The sequence below is a fragment of the Salmo salar genome, chromosome 11 (assembly GCF_965601325.2).
Source record: "Salmo salar chromosome 11, fSalSal1, whole genome shotgun sequence".
In the NCBI taxonomy this organism is placed as follows: Eukaryota; Metazoa; Chordata; class Actinopteri; order Salmoniformes; family Salmonidae; genus Salmo; species Salmo salar.
In genome coordinates this window covers 7,422,691-7,435,582 of record NC_138301.1, presented here as the reverse complement: position 1 = coordinate 7,435,582, position 12,892 = coordinate 7,422,691, and the positions used below count along the sequence as shown (strand labels likewise).

Here is a 12,892-nt window from a genome sequence, read left to right as displayed (position 1 = left end):
TTGATTGACTATGACTTTTCAAATCAACCAGCAGTGCTATTTGCAGAGTTAGCTCCAGGTAATTCTTCAGCCATTCCTGAACCTGCAACCAAAAGGAAGCATATGGCCAGTACCAAAACAGGTGATCTAATGATTCTTTCTCTTCACAGCAAAATCTGCAGAGGTATTATGGTTGTATCCCCCATGTATATGACATTCTATTGGTTGCAAGAATTTTGTATAATAATTTAAACGAACAAAATTCAAGTGTTTAATCCAGTGTTGTTTTGTGTATCAGTTCATAAGCCATGTGCCATGGAATCGGTACATTGAAAATCTCTTCCCAACTATTTTGCAACCTGTTTGGTTCAGATGTATTTTTTTTGGTCCTTAATAACATTTTAAGGATTGGCCCATTTTTCAATTTTCACCTAAAATGACATACCCAAATATAACTGCCTGTAGCTCAGGCCCTGAAGCAAGGATATGCATATTCTTGGTACCATTGGAAAGGAAACACTTTGAAGTTTGTGGAAATGTTAAAGGAATGTAGGAGAATATAACGCATTAGATCTGGTAAAATATAATACCAAGAAAAAAATAAAAAAAATGTGTACCATCTTTCAAATGCAAGAGAGAGGCCATAATGTATTATGCCAGCCCAGGTGCAATTTAGATTTTGGCCACTAGATGGCAGCAGTGTATGTGAAAAGTTTTAGACTGATCCAAAGTACCATTGTATTTCTGTTCCAAATGTTGTATCAAGACTGCCCAAATGTGCCTAATTTGTCATGTTCAAAATTGTGCACTCTCCTCAAACAATAGCATGGTATTCTTTCACTGTAATAGCTACTGTAAATTGGACAGTGCAGTTGGATTAAAAGGAATTTAAGCTTTCTGCCGATATCAGATTTGTCCATGTCCTGGGAAATGTTCTTATTACTTACAACCTCATGCTAATCACATTAAATTAAACTCGGATACTTTTTTATTTATCACAAATTTCTTTAACCAATTTTGGTCTTCATTGCAAGGTCGACAGACAAGGTCCTTACCTTCTCCCCCTTCCACTTGCCTCCTCCATTTTTGCGGTAATGCTGCAATCAGTTGGATGTAATTTTGGATAGAGCAGACATTTCCATATATTTTTGCTAACTGCATGTGTGACATAACTCCACCAGTCCTATTTATGATATAATTTACAAAGATTATACAGTTGTCTTTTTTCATTAAATTTTATATTTTTTTATCAATTAGTATATTTGAGTTTAACCATAATATTTGTTTTAATATTTGTTCTGTCTTTTCTGGTGGATTAAAGTGAAATTGCAACCAGCTTTCTATGGCTTGTTTTTAAAATAGCGGTATTTTGGAGATTATTTATTTTTCAAATAATGGAAAGTGAGAGGTTGTAATCTGAATAAAGGGAAAAAGGCCATTCTTGAACACGGGGTAAGCCATTCTTACTAATCTGCTAGAGAACCAGTTTGGATTTAAGTAAAGCTTTTGTATGACTGAAGCCTTTAGTGAAAGGTGAAATGCTTTAATATTTTATAATTTCTGCCCTCCGAGTTCATATTCATTATATAAATATGCCTGATTAATTTTGTCTGGTATGCTGTTCCAAATAAAGTGGAATATATTTTGCTCATATAATTGAAAAAACAAGTCATTAGGTGTAGGCAGGGCCATAAGTAAATAGGTAAACTGGGATATGACTAAAGAGTTAATCAGGGTGATTATTCCACAAATAGACAGGTATTTTCCTTTCCACGGTAGCAATATTTTATCTATTTTTGCTAACTTTTTGTTAAAATGTATTTTAGTGAGATGATCTATTTATTTCAGGATATAAATACTTCTCCAGTGTTTGCAGATCTGTTTGTTAAAACTAGGCCTTTCCCTCCAATGGACTGACCAGAGCTTCCTTCCACTATATTGCTTACAGCTGGTTCGCCACATATCTGCAAACACAGAAGAGATAAGGGCTAAGGAAAGGTTGGAGGTGAGGGAAGAGTCAGGTGTTTGGGACTGGCGTATTCTACCCATTTCAAGCTGATTGGAATAAGTTGAACCAATGATATGGACCGAGTTTTCCATAAAACTTGTTTTATGGAAAACAGATTCACTACACAGTGTAGGTTAAAGGGAAAGATGGCACGGTACTGTTTAGTACAGCCTGAGGGAAGGAGAGAGATCATATAGAACAGTTGAAGTGAGGAAGCGTGTGAGGAATTAGGTAGCAGAAGGGGCAAGGTGCCCTGTAGCTGAGCACATGGAGCAGATGGATATGAAAGAGAGGGTGGCCTATATTATCTGTCTCTCTGTCTCATTCTCGGGCCTTCCATGTCTCTTTATGTCTCTGTATCTTTCTCTCTCTGTCTGTTTCTTTTTGTCTCAGTTTCTCTCCCCCCTCTCTCTCTCCCCCCCTCTCTCTGACTTAAACAGGTTCATAAGAAACAGTCTCTCTCCGTCTTAAGCATTCAGCACAGCAGAACCAGCCCAGATGAACGCCACGACATGAAGGATTTGCTCTCCCTCCTTTTTAGCATTCTTACATTTTTCCTTTCACTTTATCGCCGTCTTTTAGGTTCACAGATTAGTGTGCCAGCGAGCGAACGGGGTTGCCTAGCAACGAGTTGATGAGAGCAGCCTTGAGGCCCGCTGGAGTGATGTCAGTCCGATTATAGTGTGTGGGGTGGGGGGGGGGGGTGGGGGGGGCTAACCCTCAGTAGAGTTCAGTGTCATCACAGTGTGCACATCCACATCATGTGCAACATCCATTACTAGGCCACAGTTACATAACATTTCAGAGTGGGGGATTGTGTGTGTGAGTGCATGCAGAGTGGGGGATTGTGTGTGTGAGTGCATGTGTGAGGGTGTGTGGTGAGATGGAGAAAGAGTCTCTTGACTGTTTTTGTGTGTGCATTCGTGTGTATATGCGTGTGTACAGTACAGTATATCTATAATGGTTAAATTCACTGCACTAAGTTGAAGCATCCAGTACTACTCTGTAGAAAATGGCTCCGATGATGTTGTGTATGATCTCTAATGACACAGTCAAAGCAGACCCATTTATATACAGTAAAACCATTCCGCTTCTGGGCTGTTATATCTGCTATGGAAGGTTGGAGCGATAGGTTGGTCATTAAACTCGATAAGCAAGTAAGTCAGAAGGTATCATTTCTGCTTTCATTGCTGGATAATGTTTGGTGTGTGTGCGATGTGTGGTCCAAGGTATGTGTTGCTCTGTCACAGTAGGCTATTGATACCCTCATCCCTCTCCCACCTCGTCAGCCTGATGGTATTGATTGTGATCACAGGTTTAACAGCAAAGTATTGATCAGTTAGAAATGGATCAGTGTGTCAGATAACGAAGCATCAACTTTTATTATGCAAAGCTGCTCAAGTGCATTCATGGGGCATGCACAGTATATGTGAAATGGACCAGACTATGACTGTTAGATGAAATTACGAGATTTGACCTCTGTTCTGTGAAGTGAATTTTTAGTGTCCCATCTTCACAAGGAGGTTATCACGTTGGAGTGAGATGTCAGTTTAGAAGGACATATGTTCATTCACTGCATTTTGTCACATTTTCTGTCTCACTTTTTTACCCTTTTTGTATGTGTGTGTGTGTGTGTGCGTGCGTGCGTGCGTGATAGTGTTTGTGTCTCCCCATGTGTTTTGTCGTTGTCTCATCTTTTCATGTGTCCTCTGTTTCACGCCATTCTCCTTACTCCATCACGATGACTGCATGTGGAAAAGCTGGTGCTGAAAAAACAAGCTGTAAGTTTTACCCATGGTGCAAAGTGCTACAGGTCCAGAGGGGGGGACTTAGTGCTTTCACTTTGGCCCAATCCATTTGGGCCAAATAACGCCCTTGCCCATTTCACTTCCCCTCCCTAACTTCCCTCAGGGTTATCCATATAGTACAAGGGAAAGAGGGGACAACCAACCTGGTCATCAAGGGCTGCTGTGTCTTCTGGTTTTGTCCATACTTAGGAGTGTAATTACAGTATATTAATTGACTTCTACACATACATTAGTCAACAAATTAGCAGGCATTGCAGCCCTTCAGAGCCCGATCAGTATGGAACCACAGAAGGAAGTTTAGAGGGGGAATTGAATGAGGGTGTTAATCTGAATTGAATGGGGCATAGTTGTGTGTGTTTTTGGGGGTGATGGTTTGCCCTGTGTGTCCCTGCTCTCACTTCATACGCCTCTTCATCCATCTCCCCATCAATCCATCACTCCATCTGGTGCTGCACAAATCTCTGTGGTCTGTAGGGGACTGATATGTACACTACACATGACTACACTGTTCCAAAAAATATTAGATTGACATTAGATTGCATACCAGATCTAGGTTCTCTCTTCTGTCCCTCTTGTGTTGTCAAGCCCACTGCATGTTTGTGTTAGGTATATTGTTTTGTGAGTCGAGGATACTGTGATGCTGATGCCAGATTGTCAAATGGTATTCTTCTGGAATGAACTGCTGGATATGAGAGTAATAACCACTTTATAATGATTATTCCCAGCAGAGCTGACCTCAAATACTGTATAATCCTCTTCCTCGATATGCTGCATTGTTGTTCTATTTAGAGTTCAACTACCAAAAGACATGCTTGTCTGAACGCATGCACATAGATGTACTCTCTCAACGCTCACACACACACACACACACACACACACACACACACACACACACACACACACACTCTGAGATAGAGAGTGAATCACATTAGGACATGCTCTGTGGACTTAGTGCTGCAAGCTTCCCTCTGGCCCCTCGTGCAGTCCGAGTTTTTTTTCTACATGCTGTTGTGTGTGTGTTCCTGGTTATCTGCGTTCTTCTTGTAAACAGAGTTATTGTTACTGTTTTGTTAGACTTCAGTGCAGCTTTTGACATTATCGATCATAGTCTGCTGCTGGAAAAACGTATGCCTTTACACCCCCTGCTATAGGTCAGATGCCACAAAGAGGGACTTAGGAAAATAACAATTGGCTCAGAACAGGGCAGCACGGCTGACCCTTAAATGTGCGCAGAGAGCTAACATTAATGATATGCATGTCAATCTCTCATGGCTCAAAGTGGAGGAGAGATTGACTTCAGCAGTACTTGTTTTTGTAAGAAGTGTTGACAAACTGAATGCACCAAGGTGTCTGATTAAACTACTAGCACACAGCTTGGACACCCATGCATACCCCACAAGACATGACACCAAGTCCAGGACAGACTATGGGAGGCGCACAATACTACATAGAGCCATGAATACATGGAACTCTATTCCACATCAGGTAACTGATGCAAGCAGTAGAATCAGATTTAATTAACAGATACAAATACACCTTATGGAGCAGTGAGTACTGTGATGAGACACACACATAGGTACAGACACACACACACAAACGCTAGCACACGCACTCTACACACACACACACAGTACATTGTAATATTGTTGTATGGTGGTATTATACATTTTGTACTGTAGATATGTAGTGGTGTAATAATGTTATATGACGTACTGTTTTATTCTTTGTTTTAACAATCTCAAAAAAGTATACTTTAAGAATTTTTTGGTAAATATATTCTTGCATTTTTTACTGTTTAGCTCACATAATATAATAAATGTAGCCAAAACGAATGTAGCCATTAATAAATGCATTTCTATAGCTTCAAAAATATTTGTTTAAATGGTGAGGGAGTGCCAAGATGTAGTCACGGTGGCTTGAACACAGCGACTCCTAGTCATCTAGTATACAGTGCATTCAGGAAGTATTCAGACCCCTTGACTTTTTCCACATTTTGTTACCTTACAGCCTTATTCAAATATGGATTAATTAAAACAAAATCATCATCAATCTACACACCATACCCCATAAACAGGTTTTTAGACATTTTTACAAATGTATATTTTTTTTTAAATAAATACCTTATTTACATATGTATTCAGACCCTTTGCTATGAGACTCGAAATTGAGCTCCGGTGCATCCTGTTTCCATTGATCATCCTTGAGATGTTTCTACAACTTCATTGGAGTCTACCTGTGGTAAATTCAATTGATTGGACATAATTTGGAAAGGCACACACCTGTCTATGTAATGTCGCACAGTGCATGTCAAAGCAAAAACCAAGCCAAGAGGTCGAAGGAACTGTCCGTAGAGCTCTAAGACAGGATTGGGGGAAGGGTACCAAAACATTTCTGCAGCATTGAAGGTCCCCAAGAACCTGTCCTCCATCATTCTTAAATGGAATAAGTTTGAAACCACCAAGACTCTTCCTAGAGCTGGCCGCCTGGCCAACTGAGCAATCGGGGGAGAAGGGCCTTGGTCAGGGAGGTGACCAAGAACCAAATGGTGACTCTAACAGAGCTCCAGAGTTCCTCTGCGAAAATAGGAGAACCTTCCAGAAGGACAACCACCTCTGCAGCACTCCACCAATCATGCCTGGCAGAGTGGCCAGACGGAAGCCACTCCTCAGTAAAAGGCACATGACAGCCCACTTGGAGTTTGCGAAAAGGCACCTGAAGGACTCTCAGACCATGAGAAACAAGATTCTCTGGTCTGATGAAACCAAGATTGAACTCTTTGGCCTGAATGCCAAGCGCCACTTCTGGAGGAAACCTGGCACCATCCCTATGGTGAAGCATGGTGGTGGCAGCATCATGCTGTGGGGATGTTTTTCAGCGGCAGGGACTGGGAGAGTAGTCCGGATCGAGGGAAAGATGAACGAAGTCAAGTACAGAGAGATCCTTGATGAAAACCTGCTCCAGAGCGCTCAGGACCTCAGACTGGGGTGAAGGTTCACCTTCCAACAGGACAACAACCCTAAGCACACAGCCAAGACAATGCAGGAGTGGCTTCGGGATAAATATCTGAATGTCCTTGAGTGGCCCAGCCAGAGCCCGGACTTGAACCAGATCAAACATCTCTGGAGAGACCTGAAAATAGCTGTGCAGCGACGCTCCCCATCCAACCTGACAGAGCTTGAGAGCATCTGCAGATAAGAATGGGAGAAACTCCCCAAATACAGGTGTGCCAAGCTTGTAGCGTCATACACAGGAAGACTCGAGGCTGTAATCACTACCAAAGGTGCTTCAACAAAGTACTGAGTAATAAAGGGTCTGAATACTTATGTAATTGTGATATTTCAGGGGATTTTTTTATACACTTCTAAAAACCTGTTTTTGCTTTTGTCATTATGGTGTATTGTGTGTAGATTGATGAGGGGAAAAAAACGATTTCATCAATTTTAGAATAAGTCTGTAACATAACAAAATGTAGAAAAAGTCAAGTGGTCTGAATACTTTCCGAATGAACTGTAACTAGCTACCAAGAAGCCATTTCAGGCTGTCGATCAAGTCAGAGTAGCTATAGCTTGTCTGTTTTAGCTGTTATGCCTGCTGACAAGGTTGATAGACTTTAGAAAAGCAAGCAATTACTAAATATACTGAATAAGACTCACATTCCTTTAAATCTGTACCCAGATTTTAGCAGAGATGCAAAGAAGCATATTTAGTTTCTTTAACAAAATAACCACCAGTCAGGAGGATACAGACAGCTCAAGTGGTTCGCTTAAATATGCAGAAAAATATACATATTTTTTTACACAAAATGTATCATAATGATTATGGCTCTAGATTGCAGGAACAAGCTTTTTCAGGAGTTTGAAAAATGCTAAATATGGACTGCCTAATTGGTAAATAGTAGACTGTAAAATACCAGTGAAGTAAAGTATGGTTTAGGTAAAAATCCACTGACAACACTGCACCCTAGTGGCTCTTTCAAGTATTTCAGTAGAATTCTGTGCTTAGATCAGTAAGATACTTTATGTTCATGAACTTCGTGTTTATTTTGAAAGCTCTCAGCGATCCCCACTTCCACACCAAGCCTCAGCAGGTTTACCACACGTCAAGGTCAGCAAACACTACATCTGTTTTACACCAGCCAGGTCTGAACGCACACACACACATATCCTGTAGTGGGGGGTTGGTTGTGAGTCACATGTGGAGGGGGAGGAGTTTGCTTCTTGCTAGAGGTTTTTATCTGCCCAAGTTTCTCTAGGGTGCCATGGTCTTCTTTGGTTGCCATGTTCTGATCATTATGGTCTGGATTAGTTTGGTACAGCCACTCTATACCATAGTTCATCACTGTGCCATATGTATGTTAGGTTCTCATTATCTCTCTTTTCTCCCTCTATTTTCTCTTTCTCTCTCTCTCTCCAGCTCTCCAGCCTCAGGAAGCCAGCGGAACTCCAGCGTGTCCTTCAGCCTGCCCCCCTCCTCCTGCACCCCTCCTTCCAGCCTGCCCCCTCACCTCTGCAGCCCCCCGGACACCTCGAACCTCTCCTCGCCCCCCTGCCCCTCCTCTTTACCCCACTCTGCCTCGGCCAGCCTCAGCGACCTCTTCGGCCTGCCCACCCCACCCATGGGGAGTGCGAGTGGCTTCGGCAACATGGGTGGTAGCCTTGGTGGAGGGTCCTCGTGCGGTGGCTCGCGCTCCCCCTCACCACTCACCCTAATGCAGGCCGTAGCCACCTCAGGCAAGCCCTTCGCCTCCAAGCCCGTGGAGCTGTGGAGCAAGCTGGACGTGGCCGACTGGCTGGACAGTCTGAATTTGTCGGAGCATAAAGACGCCTTCCTGGACAACGAGATCGAGGGCGCCCACCTGCCCTCGCTGCAGAAAGAGGATCTGATTGACCTGGGGGTGACGAGGGTGGGCCACCGCATGAACATCGAGAGGGCCCTCAAAATGCTGCAGGACAGATAAAGCCAGGGGGTGTGGATTTATCTGAAACACTCTCTCTCCTACCTGTTCTCCTTTTCTGTCTGGGACGATTTAGGACTCGGTCTCTGACTCCTCCCTTCCTGCCTCGACTCTGTGGTGTGTTTGTGTTTGACCATTCCCATTCTGCTTCCCGAGTATCAAGGGATGTCGGAATCCTGGAGAAACTACATCAATCCAGAATGGAGAAAAAGTGGGAAAAATCCTGCATCTTTTTAGGGATGCTCATGTCACCACACTTTGGAATATTCTTGAAACGTAGCCCTCAAACACTTTGAAATACTGATAGAAATCCAACCTGGACATTTTTGGAATACTAAAGACTACAACTCCCAATTTGCTTTGGAATACTCAATACTTTTTCAAGCTCCCACCGTGCGGGTGTTTGGAACCAGCTGAGCTGGTTGGCGCTCCTTTTCTATCTTTGCTAGAGTTTCTTCAGAGAATATTTCTTCACTAGAGTCAAACCGTGGGTTATGTTTATGGATGCATCTGACGTTGTAGAGACATTTGAAAAACATTAGAAACGAGAACCTTTGCAGAAATGTTTAGCTTAATCCTAAACCATATCACTCGTTGCAAGCAAATACACACACACACACACACACACACACACACACACACACACACACACACACACACACACACACACACACACACACACACACACACACACACACACACACACACACACACAGATATCCGGCGATGGCCTTCTCCTGAGAGAGAGAAACATACTGATGTGTTAGTCTTTTCTAATGCATGGCTGGAGGGGCTCTACTGTAGCAGGCACCACTGTCCCCTTCACATCCCTGTTCACTGTGGAAGGTGTGTGTATTTGCGTTTTGTCAGAGACATGTTTGTGAGGCGTGTGTGCGCACACTGTGGGAGGTTTGTTAAATGGGTTTTAGAAAGACATGAGTGAGAGTGTAAGGTCTAGATTCAATCAAATCAAGCGTTAAGCGGTGCTAGCCGACACCCACATAGCTGATGTTTTGGCAGTGTCGGAAGTGTAACTGTGTTAGAGCTGTCAAATCGGTGATCATTGTCACAAAGCCACACCCATTCCTTTTGTGTTGTAAGTTCAAAAAGAGAAAGTGTATGCTATATAGAAATAATATAGCATACAATAATATGCTCAAATTGAAAATCATGAAACAAAATAATGAGGATTTCTATCAGCCTAATCAAGGTGTAGACTGCATCTCACATTCTGGTGTTCGAACTTGTAAACAGGGCTGCGTGGGATTTCTCTTAATGCGACTCCATGCCGCCAATGGCAATGTCTGTTTTAGGAGCCGCTTGTGGATTTGACAGCTCTAACACAGTTCCACCTCCGACACTGCCAAAACAACCCTACGCTGGTGTGGATCTGATAGAATCTAGCCCTAAGTGTTGGCGTCATGTGTGTTTTCATTGTCTTCCACACAATTGACAGTGACCTGGACAGGAGTGGAATGCCAGACCCCTACTCCCTATCCCCGAACCAACCAACCTCCCTTCAGGCCTATGACAGAAATAATCCACCTATCACAACAACAATTTTCCTGCCATAATATCACCATCTCTCTCCAGCCATCTTTAATCATGTCTAATCACTGAGTGATTCCTTTCACAGATCAAACATTGTTTTTATATTAATACCAGTGTGTGCTGTTGTGTTATAGGTGAGGGTTAAAAAAAAATAGTTGACACAATGATTCTCGGCGGGTATTTGAAGACAACCATTTAAAGGATGAGTGCAAAACGGGTGTTACTTTGTGATCTGGGTTAACATAGGACAGTGTGGTTGACTGTGTGCTTGTTTTTAGACAGCTAACCTATACTGTTCATTGCAGGGGCCAAGAATACTATGAATAATATTAATTCACTCAAATCTGCTACCCAGACATTCACACAATCACCGAAGAGGATTTAAAAAAGATTTATAGGAACGTTTACAAAGTTTGTGTATAATCAGTGTTTGCATTGCCGATGAATCACAAAATGTAATTATTAACAAGAAGAGGTGTTAATCCTAACTGCTGTTTCCAGAGGGAAGAAAAGAGGTGTGACACAGCAGCACCGACTGAGCAGCTATTAGAGGGGTATGGTTTGATCCAGCCAATAAAGGCTTTCGAGGATGCATTTGGTTCCTGTTCATTTGAGAATGAGAGGGAGAGTCCTCCATAACACTTTACATAAGCCTGCAGGTATAAACCTTTTATAAGGCTTGCTTATAAAAAGTTATAAAGTATTATTACTACAGGCTTCAAGTAAAATGTTACTGAGTCCTTTTCTCAACACCAGTGATGAGCTCTCACACCAATGAGCAGGTAGAACAAGATTATCTTCCAATCAAAGCTCCAATCTGACAGCCAATCAATAGTTTCCATCCTTTTTCATGAAACACCATTATGTCAATGTTAATATGAGAACTGCTGATAGGTCACTACCCAGGAAGTGTTTGATGGCATTGATTTTAAGTAAATTGAATATATTTATTGTTTTGAATGTGTATTAAGGAATGATTTAAAGAAAAGAGTACATCTATAGAATAATTATATGTATAATATTTCTAAAAGGTTCAGAGAGAGAATTTCTATGAAAGACTATGGCCATTGCATCCACCCTCAGAACTTATTTTCTTGTCACTATCCCTGTTTTATGTTTGGATAGTGCCTCAAATAGCTCATTATTCTCTACATAGTGCCCCATTTCTGGCCTCTCTGCCTCTGAACTAGATTAGAACTACCCCAGAATGGACTGCAAAGAGAAGTGTGGATGCCATGTATGCCACTGTACCCAGATTACCTATATATTATAACATATCACTAAAAAGTGAACAGTATTTTGTGGTCATTCGAGACATATCCATGATTCTATCAGTTCACAGTGATGTTCTATGAACATAACCATGATTGTTTGGATTGTGTGCAATTTAGGGGCTCCTGTTGGACAAAAAAAATCTACCTTGGTGAGATTCCTTTTTCTCTCTCCTGGTCCCTGTGTGCAACTGTATGATGATGAAGGGAAGACAAAGGGATGATAAAAAAGAGGACTTGCAGGAGTTATAACGCTGCTATAATCCATTCATTATTTTAAAAGACTCAACAAAAGTGACATAGAAAAAAGCACAGTATTTTTTATGATTTATATAGAATTATATGGAATTTTATAAAAGACATTTGGAGAAAAATATTCAACTCTGAAGTGTGGTTTGCCAAAAAGTGAAGAAAAAAACCAAGAACTATATTATATATAAATATATATTAATAGAAATTAATATTATCAGATTTATGAGGAAACTAAGAAGCAATATTTATACTGAATGGATATCCTTGGTGGTGTTTTTTCCCAGTTTTAAGATGAACTATCATTATATATTATCACCTGTTGATGTTATGAACACTGATAGATGAAGTGGACAGAAGACATTTGTCCAATCAAAATATATTTTATATACTATCCTCTGGCCATCACCTGCCTATCTTGAATATTGTAATTTTTGACAATTCCAATCGCTTAGTCTGTATAAAATGTGTGTATAAATGACTGAAACGCTTTACATTTATACATATCCTCACAGTCCACTGGATCGAAAACTGTCCCGATGACACTTTTATGCTCAACTTATATAGAAATGTACAAAAAAAGATTCGTTGTGACTGTTGATTTCATGGAAAAAAAAACAACATATCACTAAGCTAATTTATATGTGGAATCGTAGAACTGAGTAGTAGTATTAAGATGCTATACAAATCATCACTGTGTGACTATAAGGCTATGCTACATAAGGACTGGCATGGCTCACTATCCCCCCTACCATCACAACACAGTTCTTCACTTACCCATCGGCAACTATTTGGATACTTTTGCTATTTTCTCTTCTTCTTTATTTTCTCTTCTCTTCTTTTATTTTTCATTCTACATAAATACCAAGACGTTTCCGTCTCTTTTGTGTATATTTGTGTTCATGTTCTCTATGTTGTAATTCCTCATACGTAGAGTCGACTATCTAATTATCAATATGAATAAGAAAGAGAAGTTTCTTGTAACTGCACTCTTCCTTCCCCCCAAATCCTCAATACTTCTTGTATGGCAACCAAAAGTTACTGTAAGAAATAAATATAATATTGCACTATG

General features: G+C 41.1%; 1 protein-coding gene across 1 annotated transcript in view; it reads left to right on the top strand.

The window, feature by feature from the left end:
• Positions 1-12,892, top strand: part of LOC145858981 (SH3 and multiple ankyrin repeat domains protein 2) — an 84,174-nt gene extending 71,282 nt beyond the window's left edge. The window contains exon 8 of the mRNA XM_082957688.1: positions 8,209-12,892. Coding sequence (XP_082813814.1) covers positions 8,209-8,752 — 544 coding nt within the window. The 3' untranslated portion in view covers positions 8,753-12,892. The remainder of the gene's footprint in view (positions 1-8,208) is intronic.